General features: G+C 43.5%; 2 protein-coding genes and 1 long non-coding RNA gene across 3 annotated transcripts in view; 1 reads left to right on the forward strand and 2 right to left on the reverse strand.

The window, feature by feature from the left end:
- Positions 1–695: 695 nt before the first annotated feature.
- On the reverse strand, positions 696–5,550 carry LOC135370778 (uncharacterized). Its single transcript, XM_064604613.1, has 2 exons — positions 4,314–5,550; positions 696–4,073 (listed from the first exon to the last, which is right to left on the reverse strand). The coding sequence occupies exons 1-2, from the start codon at positions 5,403–5,405 to the stop codon at positions 855–857; spliced, it is 4,311 nt and encodes a 1,436-aa protein (XP_064460683.1). The 5' UTR covers positions 5,406–5,550; the 3' UTR covers positions 696–854.
- A 7,328-nt stretch (positions 5,551–12,878) lies between these two features.
- Positions 12,879–17,969, forward strand: LOC135370785 (uncharacterized). Its single transcript, XR_010415452.1, has 4 exons — positions 12,879–13,011; positions 15,004–15,072; positions 15,130–15,308; positions 17,838–17,969. It is a non-coding gene; the product is annotated as an uncharacterized LOC135370785 (long non-coding RNA).
- The window catches only part of LOC135370780 (active breakpoint cluster region-related protein-like), a 51,944-nt gene continuing 42,437 nt past the window's right edge, over positions 13,112–22,618 (reverse strand). Inside the window, exons 10-23 of the mRNA XM_064604617.1 lie at positions 21,946–22,013; positions 21,765–21,871; positions 21,639–21,698; positions 20,574–20,712; positions 19,925–19,989; positions 19,790–19,829; positions 19,342–19,416; positions 19,141–19,238; positions 18,774–18,941; positions 18,533–18,642; positions 17,816–17,955; positions 17,259–17,393; positions 16,900–17,005; positions 13,112–16,515 (exon numbers count right to left, since the gene is read on the reverse strand). Of these exons, the coding sequence (XP_064460687.1) occupies positions 16,278–16,515; positions 16,900–17,005; positions 17,259–17,393; positions 17,816–17,955; positions 18,533–18,642; positions 18,774–18,941; positions 19,141–19,238; positions 19,342–19,416; positions 19,790–19,829; positions 19,925–19,989; positions 20,574–20,712; positions 21,639–21,698; positions 21,765–21,871; positions 21,946–22,013 (1,549 nt within the window). The 3' untranslated portion in view covers positions 13,112–16,277. The remainder of the gene's footprint in view (positions 16,516–16,899; positions 17,006–17,258; positions 17,394–17,815; positions 17,956–18,532; positions 18,643–18,773; positions 18,942–19,140; positions 19,239–19,341; positions 19,417–19,789; positions 19,830–19,924; positions 19,990–20,573; positions 20,713–21,638; positions 21,699–21,764; positions 21,872–21,945; positions 22,014–22,618) is intronic.

A 22,618-nucleotide genomic window follows, 5' to 3' on the forward strand; every position in this document is an offset into this window, starting at 1 on the left:
TGTCTGGCTGTCAGCCGGCGCCCGGATTCGAACCCAGGTCACAGGTCACCTCCCAGCCTTGGCGTGGAACGCCACCGTCGAAGCCTCTTGACCACGGGGGCTGATGGTGGTGCTGGTAGAAGGGCTCGCCGTTGTCGGCCTCACAGAGGTGGGCAACGTCACGACTGACGCCCCTCTTGCATGTGGAATCACGTGACCACGAGGGCGCGAGAAGAGACAGCGACCCGATCCCCTCGTAGTCACCTGTCGTCAGGCCAAGTCTTATTCACCACGCGGCAGTCACAGTTCTCTCCCTCGGTGAAGTTCATGCAAGAGAGTCCTCGGCCATATATTTCAGAGAGACGATCTACCTATAGGGTGGAAGTGTGGCTTCTACAGTCACCTAATGAAGATTTAGATGGTTTAATTCGCTGTATCTGTAGGCAGATTCGGCGTCCGACACAGGTTGCACGAAGCCCGCAGCAGGATGCCGAGACGTCTCGGAGGAGCATAGTGTGAAAAATGCACCGCACACGACGATTATTATATTCATATAACTACATATAAGCTATTTTATCGTTGCAATCCACGATTCTCTTTTTGACGTTGAGGTACTGGAAATGTGCACCCGCTCTTATGACGTGCCTGCTTCATTGCACACCAAAGCCACTCAGATATGCTCAGGTCCTGTGAGTAAATAAATAATGCCAGAAGAATGAACATCTTAGGGGTTTATTCTCATTCCGTTGCGTTATTGCGCTAATGTGTGTGTACAGTGTGTGAACGTTACTCTCAATGGCGCTGACCAATAAGAATTCCACTGCCGCTGCATAGGGACACCTTTGGCACTAGACTAAGTACTTTTACTGCCAGTGTTACCGCGTCCAGAAGTGGCATTGCTTCGTCGGGTTCATGGTCTCATTCTGACGGCAGTTGAACGCTTTGTGGAATAAGCTGTCGTGCGACAGAACTAGGTTCACCAGCTGCGAATTTTCATGCCGGGATGTTTCGTACTTAGCACCATATCGATAACACCTTCCACTGGTGTAGTAGATGTAGAACAGTTGTTCAGCGGACAAGTCTTTGGCATTCTCTAATCGATAGTCTTGAAAGTCCTTGCTAAGCTTACGTATACCGCGCGTGAAAACATTATGGGCTTGAATGATTGCGGCGTGCTCGAAGATGTCACCAGCAGTAATGGACGGCCCTTTCCTGGGGTCCTGGACTGGGACGGTGCCAGAAGGGTGAGACCCTTCAAAGCACTTGCGGACATTCGCGAATTTTTGAGCAGTGGGCTGTGGCCAAACACTGGCGTATTTCGGAGAGCCTACGGCGTCAAGAAGGCATCTTGCAAGTTGTACTCCTACATGTGGTATGTGGAAATAGAGGAAGAGTTTCGTCACGCCCTTTGTTGTGTTCGCCATAGACAGTGGTAGGAAAAGCACGTTGCGTTCTTCGTCATATGTGCAGTCCTGGTCAAACACTGATCCCATCCAGAGGTCGTCCTCCTTGATGACTCGAGCTTTAACGGATTCTTCGAAGGCGCTTTGCATTATTGATTGATAAGAGACAAGAGCTTCCAGTGGAGTGGAGCTTGGACGAGATGCTTCTGTATGCGTGTGGTTGTGTAAAATCCATTGCGGAAAGAAGGGTTTGACCCGTGTGCTTGACAATCGTTCCACGGCGCGAGCTTTTGTGTTGGTATCCATCCAGGACAGATTTCGTATGGAGTTGATGACCTGGTGCTTTATATTGTGGGCTAAATCAGTGAAAAAAACAATATCCAGGTGATGCTTCATGGACACGTAGCCTAGGTAGTGGACCTGTGTCGGCAATGCCCGCTCAACCATACGAATGCAGTCGTGCTCTCTAGCTTTTATCTGTTCCGGTGATAAATGTCCTTGCGGGGAGAACAGCCAGAGATTGTCCACTACAGCGTAGCCCAGGTAATTAAGTACCGCTCTGGGTGGCGTCGACTGTATCCTCTGGTATAACTCCTGCACAGCTCCCCCGTGGCGGATGTTGATGATCGTGCCATTACTGAGATCTAAAATGCCCGATAAAGCGGATGATACGAAAGTTTGAAAGTCAGTTGGATTGTCGACAGCTACTTTGTCACCTTCAAAGTCTCTCGGTTTGGAAATACTTCTTAGAAATGCCACGATGTCACTGACAATTTCATCCATTTCGTTGTGTGGACCCAGAAAACTTAGTCTACTTCTGATTCTTTTAAATAACTCCCCGATTGTGCCATTGTCGTGGAAATAGGCAGTAGATGTCTGCAGGGTCTGTTCCCGAACAGTTACCAGAGCCGCGTTGTTGGTGGTGATCGGTTCGGCGACGAAAGTTAGAAAAGTGCTCAGACTTAACAGACGCACCAAAGCCCCAGACACATTCCAAACGTCTTTCCCTGTGACATTAGCAGCAAGCCCGTATGGCCATCCATCCAACCCAACTTTCTTGAGAACTTCGGTAAACGGCTTCTTGCCGAGCTTCCTGATGGTGTCAACATCCATGCACCCTTTCCATAAGCCTCTGGCTCCTTCTGCTATCCCGTCTTTTGGGTTACCGGCCTTGATGAAGCTAATAATGGACGACTCAACGTCCCTCACCATAAGGTCAGCGGACGACAATCCTTCGTTATGAACCTTCTTCCAGGGGCGCGCACACACATAATCGTAGAAGTTCGTGCAAGCTCCCGCGTTGTCGACAAGGCTTTTCAGGAACAAGCCTTCTCTTCGGCATTCCAACGTCCGACAGAGTGCGTAAGGCTCCATAAGAGTTCCGCCGCCCGTTTGGTTGGTCCACGGACCGTGCATGACGCGAGAGTCCTCATCCACCCTACCGACCGACTCCCGTAGGATGTGGGGCCGCACGCCTCCGAAGCGAGTGAGGATAGCTACAACGCATGCTACAATGCCAACAAGGAAGATGAAGGTAACTGCAGCGCTTCCCTGTTGGTTCATTTTCTTCATGTACCCATAGGGTGACCACCAGGGGTCACCGGACTGTTTTGTGTACAGGCCCATGGGTCTAGGACCTGAAGACATGTAACTTGAAGAAGACGGCTGAGTGTCCACGGACACCTTGACACACGTGTCATCCGTGGAAAATGTGGCACTTGACGTCGTATTGGGATGCAAGCTTGGATTCCACGCCGCGCTACCGAGTAGGGGTGCGGAAGACACATACGGTGTTACGGGGAGTGGCTGCGAATATATGGTTGTCGCAGGCATTGACAGTTGTGCAAGAGCTATGGGAGATGGCTGTACCACGGGGAGAGCAGTAGCGGTCAGAGTCCCTAGTGTCATTGAAGGAATTTGGGGTGGTTGTGGCTGTATAACTTGTAGCTGCGCTGCTTGGGGCAAAGAATTTCGCATGATACACTGCACTGAGGCTCCAGTGGGTGGGGGCACTGGCTGAACAGCTGTGTCTTGAAGTAAATTCTGAGGTACAAGCGTAATTTCAGATTCGACGACGGCGGGCATTTGCACTTGAGACGCGGTGCGAGCACCAGTTCCTTCTCTGTAGCACGGGAAACTGGGAGGGCTTATGTCGTAGGAACGTGCTTTCCGAAATGGATAAGATCCTGCGCGTTTCCAAAGACCAGGTAATGGACTGGCATACATCGGTCTGCCTGGTCTTCCAATAATCTCAGGTTCCGTGTAGTATCTTTCTAAGGGGTCGATTGGAGGCGGTGGAGGTGGATCAGCATCGTACGGTCTACGTCGGCGTGAAAAATCATCCGAAGATGAATATTCAGAGCTGCTCGAACTGTAGGACCGTGACCTTCTGCGGCGTCGCTTTGATGAACGTGATCTGGAACGTCGCCTGGACGATCTAGATCGCCGGCGCCTGCGGGAACTGGTACGAGACCGTCGGCGCCTAGGCTCTGGCAACACTTCCGGTGATGGCCACTCGTCTTCGACCAGTCGTAGCGGAGACTGGAGAGGAGAGCGCCCACGACTTTCCCACCTGGACGACCACGATGGTTGTGATCCGGGCTGTTGAGGAGAGGAGAACGTCATGGCAGGCGGCTGACCAATAGCAGGCGGCATAGGAACGATGTTACCGCAGTTGGTACACTGCGAGGTCTGCAGGGATAAAGTTTATTAACTTTGACGGCGAAGGGCACCATTTTGAAAAGCGCCCTCCTTTCCTCCTTGCTTTTTTTTTTTTGCTGAAGGAAGAGCGGTAAACTCACTGTTAAGTACCACCGTGCGTTACAAAACGCTTTCAATTTCAAAAACTAACTTCCGCTGCCGCTTGCAGTGCTCAACGACGCATCTGCCTTTTCTCGTCAAGTTTTGACGTTTGAGTGATTGCGAACTTACCTGGGAAATGGCGGGTGCCAATCTCATTATCGATGTCCGTGCCCAAGCTGCGGGGGGCATCGGGGCAGGAGCAATATTGGACACCGATGGCCTCGAGATCAGCACTTTCAATTCTCGCTTTGCCGGAGCAGTCTTTGTATCGGACTTCACGTCTCCGATTTTTTCTGTTGGCTTTGTCACGCTGGTTGTAGTGGTAGTGCTCGCCATGCTTCCTGAAGACGGTGTAGCAGTTGCGGGACTGCTATCTTTTCCTACTGTTGCTTCACCTTTCTTCTTAGATTTCGTTTTCTTCTTTTTCTTCTTAGACTTCTTTTTCTTTTTTGACTTCTTCTTCGACTTCTTCTTCTTCTTCTTCTTCTTCTTCTTCTTCTTCTTCTTCTTCTTCTTCTTTTTCTTCTTCTTTTTCTTCTTCTTCTTCTTTTTCTTCTTCTTCCTCTTCTTCTTTTTCCGATCATCGTCAAACTCCGCTGCCTCTTCGATTATATCAACCACGTACGCGGTAACGACGTCCCCGTTTCCAGCAGGTACCAGCCGCAACGTATCTCCGATGGACAACTGACGAGTCTTCGCAATTGTGTCTTGCAACGTCCCAGTGATCGATTCCAGGGCAGTGCAGGTTGAAGTTAACCCACTAAGCCCAGGTCGTTGGACAGCAACCTCCATTCGATCACCCAAGCCAGGAAACTGGGATGCAGGACACTGGGTGGCGACAGGCTGTACACTACTTTCTGTGATCCTGTGTGAACTCTGTGTGATCCATTCTGGATGATTGTAAGTACGGTCAAATTCTGCCGCCTGACGTCGAGAGCGAACCATACATGTCTCCGTACATGTTGAGGCTTGGACAGAGTGCCGTCCTTCAATGCCCTTTATTTGTTGACTTCGCGTTCTTCGTCTTGGATACTCCTGGGCACGGATGTCGCGCTCAAAGCGCAGGTTCCTCTTGGGGTTGAGGAATTCGTCACCCCAGAACTGCTCCTCGTGGGTGTCGCCAATGGAGACCCACTGTTCGTAACCGTAGCCCTCTTCCTTCGAGCCGGGAAAACAAGGACCCCTCGCCGGCCCAGGCGACGGCGGCGGCTGCGAGGCCATGCTTCTCCCTAGCTTCAAGGCATTGGGCTCGGGGGCTACGCGGGCTTGGTGGTAAGTAGCCGAATTCAGACGGAGCGAACCGCAGTCATGTTTGGGAATGCGCGCGGCGGAAGTTCGCGTGTGAGCGTGCACGGGATGTCGCTCGATAGGGTCGGAGCTCTGGCGACGGTTAGTCAGCAAATGCTGACTACATGCTTCTCTTAATACAGATCCAGGGGCAAGTGAACAGTCGTAACTCGACAGGTGTATTTTCTATTTGAGCTTATTGAAACTTGTTTTAAGGACCGTATGAAAGGCACCAGCCTTTCCTCACGCACGCGGTGTCCGTGATTCACGAATGGAGACTTGGCTGGGCTATACGGAACTACGTAGAATGGATATGTCCCTATGAGTAACTATATACAGGGAGTTCCCCCCTGACGGTTTTATAAATCCCTATAAAAAATCAACTTGTCCACACACAAAAAAAAGAAAAAGACGGGGTCAACGTTTTCATCTTCGAGGAACGTACTTTTGCCAAGAACTTATAGGGCTACTTTAATTTGCTTTCTTTAGCAGGAAGTTGCGATTTCTGAATTCAACTCGAAATTTTACCAAGTCAAGGTAACATTTTTGTGCAAAAAATAGACAGCCCTTGCAGGACATACCCGAAACCATAAAAAAAAAGAATTCGCCGTTGCATTGCTAACAGCTCTTTAAAAAAAATGAGCGAGAATAATGGTTTAGAGCCGCGCAAATTGCCGACCGCCCTCATTTTACAGTCAGGAAGGGACCGTCGCTCTATACCAGCCCTGTTCCACTCTCAGCATCACGCTTTCGGCTGCCGCGAAGATCTCTTATCGGACACCTTCACGCGAGTTGATACCTCCACGACGCTGCACGACGCAGTCTCAGCCATCACGGCCCCAGCGAAGGAGGCACACCCTGGTCCAACTATGATGTTTTGGGTCGTCTACAAAGCGTTGATTGCAGAAATTAACTGGACACTCAGTAATATTATACGGAGAAGCGTCTTCTCCGCCTTGTGGATCAGGAAGGGTTATTTCATACTTAGGAGTCCAGAGACTTGGTCAAGTTATGCGTTTGTGATCCAATTTGTAATACGAGAAAGTCACACGCAGTACACGCTACACGTGGGTAAAAGTGCAGCAGAAGGTCATGACTACGGAACCGAGCGCGGATAACATTAGCAGTATCGCATCCGTGTGGTATCCGCTGAAATTAATCTGAAATTAAGCACACCTGCTCAGTAGAATGTGCTCTTTATTTTGCAGGTGGAATTGCTAAGATAGAGGAACATTTGAAATTTGGCCTCAGAAAGTACCAAGGGGTTAGTCTTACCTTTTTTTCCATTTTCAGCAAAAAAATAAAAGTGCTCAGAATGAGCTGAAATTAAGCACACGTGCTCAGTAGAAGGTGCTCTTTATTTTGCAGGTGGAATTGCTAAGATAGAGGAACATTTGAAATTTGGCCTCAGAAACTACCAAGGGGTTAGTCTTACCTTTTTTTCCATTTTCAGCAAAAAAATAAAAGTGCTCAGAATGAGCTGAAATTAAGCACACGAGCTCAGTAGAAGGTGCTCTTTATTTTGCAGGTGGAATTGCTAAGATAGAGGAACATTTGAAATCTGGCCTCAGAAAGTACCAAGGGGTTAGTCTTACCTTTTTTTCCATTTTCAGCAAAAAAATAAAAGTGCTCAGAATGAGCTGAAATTAAGCACACGTGCTCAGTAGAAGGTGCTCTTTATTTTGCAGGTGGAATTGCTAAGATAGAGGAACATTTGAAATGTGGCCTCAGAAAGTACCAAGGGGTTAGTCTTACCTTTTTTTCCATTTTCAGCAAAAAAATAAAAGTGCTCAGAATGAGCTGAAATTAAGCACACGAGCTCAGTAGAAGGTGCTCTTTATTTTGCAGGTGGAATTGCTAAGATAAAGGAACATTTGAAATCTGGCCTCAGAAAGTACCAAGGGGTTAGTCTTACCTTTTTTTCCATTTTCAGCAAAAAAATAAAAGTGCTCAGAATGAGCTGAAATTAAGCACACGTGCTCAGTAGAAGGTGCTCTTTATTTTGCAGGTGGAATTGCTAAGATAGAGGAACATTTGAAATTTGGCCTCAGAAAGTACCAAGGGGTTAGTCTTACCTTTTTTTCCATTTTCAGCAAAAAAATAAAAGTGCTCAGAATGAGCTGAAATTAAGCACACGAGCTCAGTAGAAGGTGCTCTTTATTTTGCAGGTGGAATTGCTAAGATAAAGGAACATTTGAAATCTGGCCTCAGAAAGTACCAAGGGGTTAGTCTTACCTTTTTTTCCATTTTCAGCAAAAAAATAAAAGTGCTCAGAATGAGCTGAAATTAAGCACACGTGCTCAGTAGAAGGTGCTCTTTATTTTGCAGGTGGAATTGCTAAGATAGAGGAACCTTGGAAATTTGGCCTCAGAAAGTACCAAGGGGTTAGTCTTACCTTTTTTTCCATTTTCAGCAAAAAAATAAAAGTGCTCAGAATGAGCTGAAATTAAGCACACGAGCTCAGTAGAAGGTGCTCTTTATTTTGCAGGTGGAATTGCTAAGATAAAGGAACATTTGAAATCTGGCCTCAGAAAGTACCAAGGGGTTAGTCTTACCTTTTTTTCCATTTTCAGCAAAAAAATAAAAGTGCTCAGAATGAGCTGAAATTAAGCACACGTGCTCAGTAGAAGGTGCTCTTTATTTTGCAGGTGGAATTGCTAAGATAGAGGAACATTTGAAATTTGGCCTCAGAAAGTACCAAGGGGTTAGTCTTACCTTTTTTTCCATTTTCAGCAAAAAAATAAAAGTGCTCAGAATGAGCTGAAATTAAGCACACGAGCTCAGTAGAAGGTGCTCTTTATTTTGCAGGTGGAATTGCTAAGATAGAGGAACCTTGGAAATTTGGCCTCAGAAAGTACCAAGGGGTTAGTCTTACCTTTTTTTCCATTTTCAGCAAAAAAATAAAAGTGCTCAGAATGAGCTGAAATTAAGCACACGTGCTCAGTAGAAGGTGCTCTTTATTTTGCAGGTGGAATTGCTAAGATAGAGGAACATTTGAAATCTGGCCTCAGAAAGTACCAAGGGGTTAGTCTTACCTTTTTTTCCATTTTCAGCAAAAAAATAAAAGTGCTCAGAATGAGCTGAAATTAAGCACACGTGCTCAGTAGAAGGTGCTCTTTATTTTGCAGGTGGAATTGCTAAGATAGAGGAACATTTGAAATGTGGCCTCAGAAAGTACCAAGGGGTTAGTCTTACCTTTTTTTCCATTTTCAGCAAAAAAATAAAAGTGCTCAGAATGAGCTGAAATTAAGCACACGAGCTCAGTAGAAGGTGCTCTTTATTTTGCAGGTGGAATTGCTAAGATAAAGGAACATTTGAAATCTGGCCTCAGAAAGTACCAAGGGGTTAGTCTTACCTTTTTTTCCATTTTCAGCAAAAAAATAAAAGTGCTCAGAATGAGCTGAAATTAAGCACACGAGCTCAGTAGAAGGTGCTCTTTATTTTGCAGGTGGAATTGCTAAGATAGAGGAACATTTGAAATTTGGCCTCAGAAAGTACCAAGGGGTTAGTCTTACCTTTTTTTCCATTTTCAGCAAAAAAATAAAAGTGCTCAGAATGAGCTGAAATTAAGCACACGAGCTCAGTAGAAGGTGCTCTTTATTTTGCAGGTGGAATTGCTAAGATAAAGGAACATTTGAAATCTGGCCTCAGAAAGTACCAAGGGGTTAGTCTTACCTTTTTTTCCATTTTCAGCAAAAAAATAAAAGTGCTCAGAATGAGCTGAAATTAAGCACACGTGCTCAGTAGAAGGTGCTCTTTATTTTGCAGGTGGAATTGCTAAGATAAAGGAACATTTGAAATCTGGCCTCAGAAAGTACCAAGGGGTTAGTCTTACCTTTTTTTCCATTTTCAGCAAAAAAATAAAAGTGCTCAGAATGAGCTGAAATTAAGCACACGAGCTCAGTAGAAGGTGCTCTTTATTTTGCAGGTGGAATTGCTAAGATAAAGGAACATTTGAAATTTGGCCTCAGAAAGTACCAAGGGGTTAGTCTTACCTTTTTTTTCCATTTTCAGCAAAAAAATAAAAGTGCTCAGAATGAGCTGAAATTAAGCACACGTGCTCAGTAGAATGTGCTCTTTATTTTGCAGGTGGAATTGCTAAGATAGAGGAACCTTGGAAATTTGGCCTCAGAAAGTACCAAGGGGTTAGTCTTACCTTTTTTTTCATTTTCAGCAAAAAAATAAAAGTGCTCAGAATGAGCTGAAATTAAGCACACGTGCTCAGTAGAAGGTGTTCTTTATTTTGCAGGTGGAATTGCTAAGATAGAGGAACATTTGAAATTTGGCCTCAGAAAGTACCAAGGGGTCTTACCTTTTTTTTCATTTTCAGCAAAAAAATAAAAGTGCTCAGAATGAGCTGAAATTAAGCACACGTGCTCAGTAGAAGGTGCTCTTTATTTTGCAGGTGGAATTGCTAAGATAGAGGAACATTTGAAATTTGGCCTCAGAAAGTACCAAGGGGTTAGTCTTACCTTTTTTTCCATTTTCAGCAAAAAAATAAAAGTGCTCAGAATGAGCTGAAATTAAGCACACGAGCTCAGTAGAAGGTGCTCTTTATTTTGCAGGTGGAATTGCTAAGATAAAGGAACATTTGAAATCTGGCCTCAGAAAGTACCAAGGGGTTAGTCTTACCTTTTTTTTCATTTTCAGCAAAAAAATAAAAGTGCTCAGAATGAGCTGAAATTAAGCACACGTGCTCAGTAGAATGTGCTCTTTATTTTGCAGGTGGAATTGCTAAGATAGAGGAACCTTGGAAATTTGGCCTCAGAAAGTACCAAGGGGTTAGTCTTACCTTTTTTTCCATTTTCAGCAAAAAAATAAAAGTGCTCAGAATGAGCTGAAATTAAGCACACGTGCTCAGTAGAAGGTGTTCTTTATTTTGCAGGTGGAATTGCTAAGATAGAGGAACATTTGAAATTTGGCCTCAGAAAGTACCAAGGGGTCTTACTTTTTTTCCATTTTCAGCAAAAAAATAAAAGTGCTCAGAATGAGCTGAAATTAAGCACACGTGCTCAGTAGAATGTGCTCTTTATTTTGCAGGTGGAATTGCTAAGATAGAGGAACATTTGAAATTTGGCCTCAGAAAGTACCAAGGGGTTAGTCTTACCTTTTTTTCCATTTTCAGCAAAAAAATAAAAGTGCTCAGAATGAGCTGAAATTAAGCACACGTGCTCAGTAGAATGTGCTCTTTATTTTGCAGGTGGAATTGCTAAGATAAAGGAACATTTGAAATTTGGCCTCAGAAAGTACCAAGGGGTTAGTCTTACCTTTTTTTTCCATTTTCAGCAAAAAAATAAAAGTGCTCAGAATGAGCTGAAATTAAGCACACGTGCTCAGTAGAAGGTGCTCTTTATTTTGCAGGTGGAATTGCTAAGATAGAGGAACCTTGGAAATTTGGCCTCAGAAAGTACCAAGGGGTTAGTCTTACCTTTTTTTCCATTTTCAGCAAAAAAATAAAAGTGCTCAGAATGAGCTGAAATTAAGCACACGTGCTCAGTAGAAGGTGTTCTTTATTTTGCAGGTGGAATTGCTAAGATAAAGGAACATTTGAAATTTGGCCTCAGAAAGTACCAAGGGGTTAGTCTTACCTTTTTTTCCATTTTCAGCAAAAAAATAAAAGTGCTCAGAATGAGCTGAAATTAAGCACACATGCTCAGTAGAATGTGCTCTTTATTTTGCAGGTGGAATTGCTAAGATAGAGGAACCTTGGAAATTTGGCCTCAGAAAGTACCAAGGGGTTACCTTTACCGCTCTGCAAGTGGGTCACGCTTCCGCATATCTCCTCATTTCCCCCTTTTCCCCCAGCTTCTGACGTACGCGGCACATGATTGGCCGCCGCCCAGCACAACAGACTGGGCGAGGACGAGGTTTTCCTCAGACGCTTTCAGACATATATCGGCACAGTTCCCTTAGAAGTCGGCCGAGGACACACATTCCCCAGGGCGTCAGTCGTGACGTTACCCACCTCTGTGAGGCCCACAACGGCGAGCACTTTCACCACCACCACCGAGGAGGGCCCACGTGGGAAGGAAGCAACGAAGTAACCGCGACCACAACATCGAGCACGTTGGTTACTCCGCGCCGACCGGTGAGTGGAGGAACGCTGCAAATGTGATTTCTCCGCCCATATTACCCTCTCGTACGCAAAAATTGAACTTGCACAGAGTGAAACTCTCAGTGCAGGTTGACATCGGTGCGAAGAACTACGTTTATTTGGAATAATCTGGGATCACCTGTCGTGACCCCTTTATTTCAGCTCAATTTTAGCACTTTGCTTTTTTTTTTCAAAAATCATAAAAATATGTGAGGCTTTCCTCTTTCACCTGTGTTGTAACGCCAGACTCCGGAGGTACTTGTTCCTGTCGAATTCCACGTGCAATATGAAGAGCATCTTCTTCTCGGTACGTGTGCTTAAATTTCAGCGCTATATTCAGGCGCTATATTGCTTTTTTACATAAATTGTAAAAACTGTATGGCTGACCCCTTGGCATCTTCCTAGGCCAGATTCTGGAGGTCCTTGTTTCTTTCTCGTACCTCCTGCAGAATAAAGTGCACTTTCTACCGTGTATTGTGTGCTCAATATGAGCACTGTTATTCCCCCTCCACACACACAAACCCGTAGTTTATACATTGGGTTGCCCTCTCCTTCCTTCCCCACCAGGCGCTTCGACAAAAAAGCTACGGAGTTTTATTTATTTTATTTATTAATACTGTACTGAATTTCGTGTTAGCGCCGCGAAGCAGCTGTGGTTATAAGCAGCGTACAAACATGGACAGACAGAGAGTGGACAGCCGGAAGGAGCGGGGGGACAAAGTGGGGTTAGTGTGCATCCTGGGCCGACATTCACCTGGAAAGTCTGCCAGAAAATCTCAGGAAAAACCCCAGACAACGTAGCCGGTGCGGCGGTTCGAACCTGTGTCTCTTCCCTGTCTCGGCGTGGGAGGTAGTCATACCTAACCAGGCCCGCTTGAGCGAACACTCAGTGCTCTACTCTGTGGCTTCGCTAGTGCTCTTTGCGCAAGCTACTGTCCTTGATGCTTTTGTCTTTCTTTTAGTACTTTGGCGCTGCGAAAGCTACGGAGTACAGCAGGACTAGCCTCAACGTCCGTGCAAGCGGGACCAGCTGGTTCCCCCACCAAAGTGATGGTCCGTGTCCACCCCTGCTCAAAACTGTCCTCGAGCAACTCCCCAAGGAACTGAGTGACTGAACGGAATAATCTTAACTATGTGTGGAATACGAAGGAAATGGAACAGCGGAATGATCATGGACCAAACAGAAAAGGAATTGTCTTGCCTTGTCGTTCGAAGAATCTTCAGCTGGTCCGGTCGACTGCACGATGTTGACGTGGCTCTGCTGGTCGTTGATGGTAAATGCGGTGGCCCTGCTGGCATCCCAGTTTAGCCAGACAAGGTGTTAACATAAGTAACATGAGGGATCGAATCAGGCAAAATAAATGCTTATTAGTGCTCTAGAGCCCAGTTGGTCCAGTACACGGGGAAAATGGTGGTGATGATATGGCTCACAGGAGCGACTTCAAGGTGAGGCCACATTACTCAAAATAGCATTTAATTTAATCGAACTTGACTGACGATGATGATGATGATGATAATAATAATAACTATGACTGATGAGGCTGTGTACCATTTCAAAATTTTTTTATTTCTGTACAAACTGTCAGTGAGCGCCAAATCTGTGGCCAGACACATACAAAAGCCATATATCACATCTATTTACAGATAACTTACACACCACAGTGAATATAATGGAAAATCTGAGGGCAAAGTTATTCGAGATAACCTACAATGTGGCAGAGACAATTGTCTGCACTGTTCAGCAACTAAATTGCAATGCAACACAATGATGAATGTAGTTAATATAAAAGGCAAAGGTGGAGACCACTAAAATTTTCTTACCAACTAGAAGTAATATGTGTACAATGATGAATGAAACTCCATACAAAGAAATATATGTAGCTGTTACCAAATAAGCTGTTCGAAACAAACAGCACCATTTAACGCCTTCTTCTCCTATAGATGCCAGATTATATCTACATGACTTAGTGGTGATGAAAATGGCAGTGGTGGTGAACTTGTGAATTTTCACACAATAACAAAGTAAGGCTATGTAAGGCATGTTCATGTTGCAGGAAAAAAAACAACAACAACAACAAAAGACACACTACCACTCCAAAGAACTGCAAAAAAAGACTGGTCTCCAAAGCAGTTCACTCACTCATAGAAAAGAAGGAAAAGCAGAATGCCAACATTTACATCTTTGTAACCCACGTGTGCTAAAAAAAAGAGCCATGATGAACCATATCCAAATCTTAGGTGCCCTCAGCTCAAGCATGGCCTGGTCCCAGAGTGCAATGTAGAAGATGTACACATATGGTAAGGGTACTACCCTACAGAAATTTTCAAGACATGCTAAAAAAAATATGATACTGGAAATGGGTCGATTGCATAGATGAGTTTTGCTACCACTGATGTGTGAACACCTATTTACACAGAAGTAAATATTCCCACCACAAAATAAGTTTGCACAAAAAAAAAAAAAAAGAAAAGAAAAGAAAAACTCTGTGCATATGGGGAATAGCATATCACCTGAAAGCTTGATCCCTCTAGTTTGAACCCATATCATTATGAGTGCTATGCAGTATAGCTGCCTCTAGGTACACAAGCATATGTAGAGCCTGGTTTATAGCTAAATTTTACAAACTGCAAAACCTCAGGGTCTTTTTACTCAGTATGGAATTCTTGTATATTAAGGGTCAGGTTTGCTTGAAAGTCCAATTTATTTAAACAATGGTATCTAGCTCAATGAAATCTGGAAGACTGATTCAGAACTATTCTATAGAGGATTAAAAAATTACCTGCTTACATAAAATATTTGTCCTTTGAGAAGGAGTTTTGTGGCTGCAGTCACATGCTTCAAACAAGACAAGTGTCTAAATTACACTTTTTGATGTATGTTTCACTTTTTGGACACTGCCTTGCCAATACATATCTATAAGCAATGTCGATAGATTTTACTTTATTCATGCAGTAAGTGTGAAGCAACTGGATCCCTCACTGACCACGAACCAAAACTACAAATCTTGCAAGAAAAAAGTTATAATTTACTTTTTTTGGTACAGCAATGCATGTCTTCAGCCATCATCACTCTGTACTTCAACCATTGTGTGCACAACCATAATAATGCCTCACTTTTGCAAGTTCACAAAACATATTGTCTATGTAGACAATATGTTTTGTCTACATAGACAATGTATAGAACAATGCATATTGTCACTGTGATGTCCCCAGAGAGCAATATCAAAATGATAGCTAACCATTTATCTATTCACTGCTTACACAAGTCTGACTCGTTTATGTTTTCGTGTGACAGCTTCCCTTGCCCTTCATCACATGTCCACAAAATATAGGCCCTATGGCATTATGGCCAAGATGTGCATCACAACCTGCAAAAATTAGTTTTTGTGGTAAAAACGGTGTCTCGTCTCTAACCTTACTACCTGCCCCCTTCTCTAGAGAAAAGTCGGTTAAAAAGTGCTGAAGTGTCACACATCGTTGCATTACGACGAGACCTGCTATACTACGGTAGCAAGCACACTGGAGAAGCATTAAAAATTATATTAATAAATAGACTATTTACAGGCATTCATATTGCAGTAGATGCTGGACAACTTGCCGACCACACGAAGTGGTGGTCCGAATATACAAGTACACAGGCCATAAATTCAGGCCCGAGAGAGCCACCCAACTTGTGTGAGTCACCGGTGAAGGTGAAGTCACCAAGCTAAAGCCATCAGAAAAGCGGAGCACATTTCAGAAAGGTGAGAGTAAAGATCGGAATATAAAAAGTGGCGTAAAGTCTCTGTGGCTTTTCCTAAGACGTAAACGCAAAAAAAAGTCTCAACAGTGCATCCAGCGTGCATAACTACCTCAATGTGTGCACTTGAGTGACCGACTAAGGAAATGCAGCTCTGGTGTAAGTTATAAAGGATATTTGGGCATTTAGAATGAATCTTGCAGTTTCTCTTAATTCATTCCTTGTAAACAGACAAAATATAAAAGCACCGTGAAGTCCATGAAGGAGGTAGTCCGAATAGTACTCAAACAGTCAGGAGAGTCTAGATTAATTTACAAGCTTTTGTGCAGAGTCAGCACATCACCAGCTGGCCTTGACTTGATGCAGTGCAGACTCTGGACGAAAGCTTCAAACCAGATGCTCTTAGTCATCATAGTCGCAATAAAGTTGTTGCTGCTGTTGTTCCTAACAGTTTGATCTCTATTCTGACTACATCCACATTTTGATAAAAAGCTTCATTTATAATGTCCCATCACCCATACAGTGGCGTTAGCATTCATTAAACACTGCACATGACAGAGGGAATCAAGAGAAAGAGAAAGGAAAAAAAAACAATAAACTCAGCTAAAATACTAAAACAAAAAATAATATCATGTAGTGAGCACCTTCCACTTTTGAGGAGAAACAAATACCACGACAAAGAACATTTAGAGCTGCTCTTGCGTATCAAACCGTACACGTCATGATATGACTTAGACTAATCAACGACGACGGACAGCCCTCTTCCTCGTTGTAAGAGAACGCACAAAATTAAAGAACTAAAATTGAGACACAAAATGAGAGGCATTCTGAAGAAGACTAGGTGAACAATGTAAACAGCGACGGGCACACGCACACACACACTGTGCAGGCGACAACTGCCAGTGTGTGGTCTCTTACCACAAGTGCTCGAGTGCAAATGAACAACGCTTACAAAACTGAATGCTGCATCGACCTAATGATTTGAGGCTGGAGCGGCCTCTGCTTCGAGCTGAAGGGGCATCCCCGCAGCCCTGCGTCGCAGGAAAAAGTACAGAATGCCAGCCTGAGCCATCACGTCTACTGTGCTGGTCGTGAGAAGGTCACTCGGGTTGTGATTGGATGAATGGCTGGCCGGACGAATGATGGTCGGCCCGAATACTGTCGCGAGGTTGTGCAGTGACATCTTGTTCTGCGCTTCGTTGCTGTTAATCCTTTAAAAGAATGTTTTGTAGGAATTTACTCGTCTAATATATACGAGAGAGAAACGCAACATGTGGATAAATTTTCTAGTGGCATCACCAGTTTTTTGTAGCACGAACGACATATGCAATGTGACAGCTGGTTTCCGACAACTTTTTTTTTTCTTGTACTCGTACTTTTAACTCACACTCATAATTCAACCCTTCAAAACACTGTCCTTCACTCATCTTAAAACCACTAAAATCATGGACAACACAGAGACAGCACAGTGGTACTTAGCATTGTGCTGCCTGTCTGTGTGCAAGTTGAGCACAGTACAAGTCGTGCAGCCTTCAATGTGGTTGCCTCACATCACTCATGCTATGCCCTACATAACTGAATTGATGAGCACTTACTTCACCATGTGGTCAATAAGGAACACAGTGACGTTCTGATTGATTTCTGGGAGCTTGGCGAATAACCCCAGTAGCATCTGTCGCTTTTCCTCCTGGTCGTGCTTGTCTGAAAGCAGAAGGATGAAGCGTAAACACAATGAATCTGCGAAAAGTATAAGAGCTTTGTGTTGTGACCAGTGACACCAGGATATTTCCCAGGGGGGTCAAAGTGGAGCTACTTTCAATACTATTTCATATTTCCACCTTGGGAGTGAGATTAACCTACACATTTTGACAAACACAGAGCATACAAGAGATCTCTTAAACACAAAGCTGCCTGGAATGAGGCACCGACGGAAAACCATGGAAATTACACTTACTGAACGCTTCAAACAACTTGGGATAGAGGGCATCTGTGAAGAGCGCTTCTGGTAGCTCACGCAGGTACAGTTTTAGAAGGCCAGTTACGTTGTTGACATCAACTTCTTTCATCAGTTGCTCAGCTTCATATGGATCTGAAGTAAATGGTATTACATGGTTCTGTGATGACCTACATAGGTGACAACCTCCCACATAAAATTAGTGAATTTGGATTCCTGATAATAAGCTCCTGTTACTAATTCTAACCTCATCCACTTTCGAATATGTATGTATACAGAGTTCTGAGGAACGTCGCACTTGAAACACCACTCGGGACTGTCTTCAGAACCCCACCCATTCCAAGACGCTGGAAACTACATGTTTCACATTGTATTCTCGCAAAATACTTTTCCTCTATTTGATGCAGACGTTATATATAAGACGAATTTCAAATCCTGACACATACGGTATAACGATGGGCATAATGTGGCTGAAAACAATTCGGTGTTTGAGAGTGCCCACATGCATGCCCCATGCAAACGCGCAAATTTGAGTGATTAATTCAATTTCCACTAACCGTTCTCAAATGTCCTTTTCAGTCTCTGAACATCTGATGTGGAGCCAGACACCCTGTAGATGCCAACCTCATTTATGCCTCTTCTTTCAACCTCTCGCACGCAGCAGGTTATTACGAATGGCACTCTGCTTTTCTCCTTTCTGAAAGTACAAAATACGTATGGTATATATAGCCACTAGGGTTAGTAGACCTCTTGCAAGATGGACACACCAATATTGTGCATCGTATAAAGTTGTTTGTGTCACTTGGTTGGCAAGGAATTACTATTGCGTATCGTAATTAGCTGAATCATTAATCATTACTCGTAATTCGGCGCTGAATTCCAAAGTAAAGCCAAGGAAGCTGGAAGACACTGATTTTTGAAAAATGACATTTCCTCCGGATAGGTTTTCCTCTTTATCGTATTGGCAATCGCATGTCATGCTCCAATGCAGTCCCACAAAAAGTCTGCAAAGTCTGTCGATGTTTTTACCATGATGTTGACATGTTCACGAGGGACTCTAAAAGCTCATCAAGATATTATTACACACTTGTTATTCGTTGTTTACCGATAGAATGGCAAACCCATATGTCAGCACACACAGAGTTTGCATTATTTCCATTAAGCACATAGCTTTCATTATTGCATATTGATACAAAGAGTTCGACATTATGTATTGTATGTGGAACCCAGACACACAAATTCAGTCTACATGATAAGAAAACTTCGCAACTTACTTGCAGACCTGTTGCACTTTCATTCCAAAGGTCCCTATCGGTTTACACGAAGGCACCCTGTGCAACGTTATCTCTGATGAGATGTACTTAATGCTGATGTTTAACGTACACTGAAAGAAAAATTGTGTGGAGTAAATAGCGTGAGATAACTAAAATATCAACCACGGTGAAACTCTGCCTTCAGAGCACTCCTGGTTTCCCTGATGTATGCAACTTCCAACGTGTTGGTAGACATTCTCACCTCTTGCAGACTGATTGATTTTTCCTGATACTTGTCCGTGAGCCAAGATCGGCTCATCTCGATGGAGGCCTTGCCTCGCAGGAGGGGCCCCATTGTCGACTCGTCTTCGTTTTCCTCGTAGCACAGGATCCTTAAGGTCTGCGATCCATCCAGGTCGATCACAACCTCCTAAGAGTGCAAGGAATTTAATCTGTTCTTAGTCTCACATCTTAAGTCTTACGTCTGCTCTTGCAAGATACGACTGCACTCCAAAGTGGAATTAGAAGAGACAGAGGGAGAGAGATGATTGTTGCACACTACCAACTTATGTGTAATAACACACAGCAGACTATGTGAAGTGCATTCGCAGTCAAGCATGGATCAGTACCTGGCTAAAAATAGGCTCCACTGTGTTGTGACATGTCTTTGTCCTTCCTTTCTTGAAAAAATGCCCATAGGAGTCTACTTCGAAACAGACAAAGATATCTGTGAAAGAAACAGTCATATATGAAGATAAAGAACTTAACCAATTATATGTCCCCAAACATGTTTAGAATAAGATAGACATAGGAAGTATGCTGAAAATAACCTGTTGGTCGCGTTAGGCCCTGGAGGTTATGAACCATGATGTGGAGGTCCCCCACCAGAAGGTCTTCATCTTTCGCTGTGAAAAAAAAAAAAAAAAGCATGCAGTAAAATTAGCAGGGGTCTTTGTGGGTTCCAGTTGCAATATGCTATCAACTCAACCCTGACTAGGTTAATGCGTGTGTGCAAAAGTTCATAGCACAATAAATCATAATGGAAAGACACTAACGGACATACTGTACTAATACCTTGAAAAAAATGGGAAGAAAAAATTTTTCTACGAGTCGATTGGCAAGGCACGAAAAAAAAGTCATATGACGATGGCAAATCTTATCTGTTATTGCGTCATTCACGTTTCACTGGAGCTGGCACCATGCCATTTAGAATAGCATATTACAACATCAACTGGAGAGCACAATAAGCTTGCAAAAACAGAACAGTTCTCTGTTTACCTGTTCTGGACAAGAAAGATCCCATGTTGGTCCCCATGCACTTGAATGAAAAACAAAAGAAAGGTGTGAGCACAATGCATCGACAGTAATCAATACTGCATGAATTACAGTTCACAACTAAGTGATCAAGCTCACCCCTCTCGTTGATGTGATGCAGCTCTGAAGCTCCAAAAGGCTCGGTGTTGACGCGGTCTGCGGAGCTGGAGGAAATGATAAAGTTACAAGACAATCCAAAACAGTAGAAAACTTATAGTAATATATGGAGTAGCTAGTTGCAACATGTCAACCCAGACATTACGAAGAAGTGCATAGCGCGACAACGAATACGATGATGAAGTGTATCATTACGGGACACTAGTATGTGCAAACATTCACATGTTGGAACAGTTTAATTTTGAAGGCAGAAACTAATGTGCAGAACAGTCTTGTAAATGATGGACACAGCACGATCCTGGCAGAGGGTGCTGGAATGCCCACGCGTAGGCCGTATAGACTACAAATCAGAATAATCATTTATTTATTAAGAAATAGCCGGTTAAATCAACCATTCAATCCACATCATGTTTATCTAACCTAAAATGCTCCCTATCTCAGGTTAGGTGACCGTACACGAAGACCAAGGTACCAAGATGAACTACTATAAAATCAATGACATTCACAAAAAAAAAATAACAATGACAACAACTTTATTTTAATGATAATGAGTGGAGAGTTTCCACACCAGGGGTGATTAAAAAAATATGTATATAAGAATCCAGCAATGTTTCCAACAATTCAAACTTACCTGAAGACTGCAGGACATTGATGGCTTCAATCCACTGGGCTCTCTCAAACTCGGATGACAGGAAGAAAGCGTACGTCTTGCTACTCCTGTACCCAATTTTGAAAGGCAGGTTTGGAGAGTGGAGCACCAGCTGCGCTTCCTAGTAAAAGTAAAGAGCGTACCCATATTAGTAGCCATGTCAAAATATATTACCGAGTTACAGTAAGAAAACAAAGTAATATGACTGCCAAGGGACCTGCCAGAGTCGGTAGCCCAACCACATGTCTCTTCCTTGTCAGGATGGCCAAAAGTTGTAGCAAATCATACAGAATTTGCTCGTTATTTTAAGGCATGATATAAGAATAAAAACTCTTCTTGTGTTTCTCATGATCAATAAAAATTATGTCAAGGTCAATAGGTGGCTAAACAAATTTACTGTTCTATTCAAAATGTGAAAGTGCACTGACTCAAGAAAAGAAAACAAAAAACAAGCAATGCTAGCAATCACACTCACTATTTTGTTTTCTGCATTCTTGCCACAGAGAACAAGGTTCAAGTCGATGTGGACACACACACATATCACAAAGTGACAGGAACGGAAGATAAAGGACATTGCTGCTTTGTGGACATGTGATGCAGGTTTCTATCCTACTTATCTCATACTGCAATACTGCTTCTGCCACTTTGCACCTGGTACAATAGTGGACAGCAATCCTGATATTTGTTGCATCATGTCCAATCTACAGACTTGGATGGTGGCGTATGTAATGATGCTGAATACCTGTGGCTGCTTCCAGCACTGACCAGCACAGAAGATTTCAGTTTCTGAGTCATTACAGATGTCGTCCGATCCATTTAGATCGTTTCATGTCAAAGTATATAATATTTCTCACAAATTCAATGTAGCTAAACCTTAAAAAATGAAGGAAAATATTGAAACTGCAAAGATCCCAACCCTTATTACAGTTTACCCACAGCCTAGATTCCACTAGATTACTCATAGGTAAAGATTACTGTAAACTTTAGAACTTCTATCCCTACACAAGTGGCAACAAGAAAAAACCCATACTGGTAACTTGAGCTTACCAATTCACTTAGTTTCTTCCGGTTCCTCTCCAAGTTCCGAGGTGGTGCCTTTCCTGCACGCTGCAAAGAGAGAAAGGCAACCGTAAGGAACACTAAGAATTCGTATTTCATATGCGGTTTTCATACAGCTGTATCTCTCTCTTCCTTCATCACCAGGTCTCTGAGCGTGCTGGCACGTGACCTCAGCTGGCATATGTTCATCTTGTTGTCTTCCCTAATTGGCTCTGCTTCACCTGGTGGCAAAAAGTACAATTTTCTCTAACATCCGCAATGAAAATGAGTCTTGTCACAAAAGTTACGAACTTACCTTCAGCATCCATGAGGGTCACATCACTTAGTGGAATGTACCACTTCACCTCAAATGTAAATTTTTGTCTGTAAAGACACAAAAGGGGAAATTGAAGTTGCAAGATAGCATCGTTTCCTGTTAAAACTCGTTCATTATGAGGAAGAGGAACTGCATTTCCCAAGATGCAATCCTTTGAAGTTGACTTTTGATGCACATTACAAGATTGCATGAAACTTACACTAAACTGTGCAGTCTAACAGCAGTTTGCTCAATACCTTATTCTAAATTTTTGCACATACAGAACCAAAATATGGGCACAAAAGGAAAAGATGAAAAATAAGAAATTCTGCCATAGCATTTTCTGTCCTGTTCTGCTTCTGAATCTCAAATGTCTGGAATGTCACCAGTTTTAACTTTGACACAGGCTACCCCCGTCGAAAATCATAAGCTGGAACCAGTTAAGGGATTATGCCGGTTCTGAATGGTTCTTGTGGGTTTGAACTGGTTCCAGCTTACCACGAGAGACCAGCTGAGATGGTTCCAGCAGAACTGGAGCCCATGTACAATTGGTTTAAGCTGGATAATATCCAGTTGAAAAGGTTCCAGCAGAACAGGAGTCCATGTACAATTGGTTTAAGCTGGATAATATCCAGCTGAAAGGTCCCCAGCAGAACTGGAGTCCATGTACAAT

Source organism: Ornithodoros turicata, chromosome 10 (assembly GCF_037126465.1).
Source record: "Ornithodoros turicata isolate Travis chromosome 10, ASM3712646v1, whole genome shotgun sequence".
NCBI classification, from domain to species: domain Eukaryota; kingdom Metazoa; phylum Arthropoda; class Arachnida; order Ixodida; family Argasidae; genus Ornithodoros; species Ornithodoros turicata.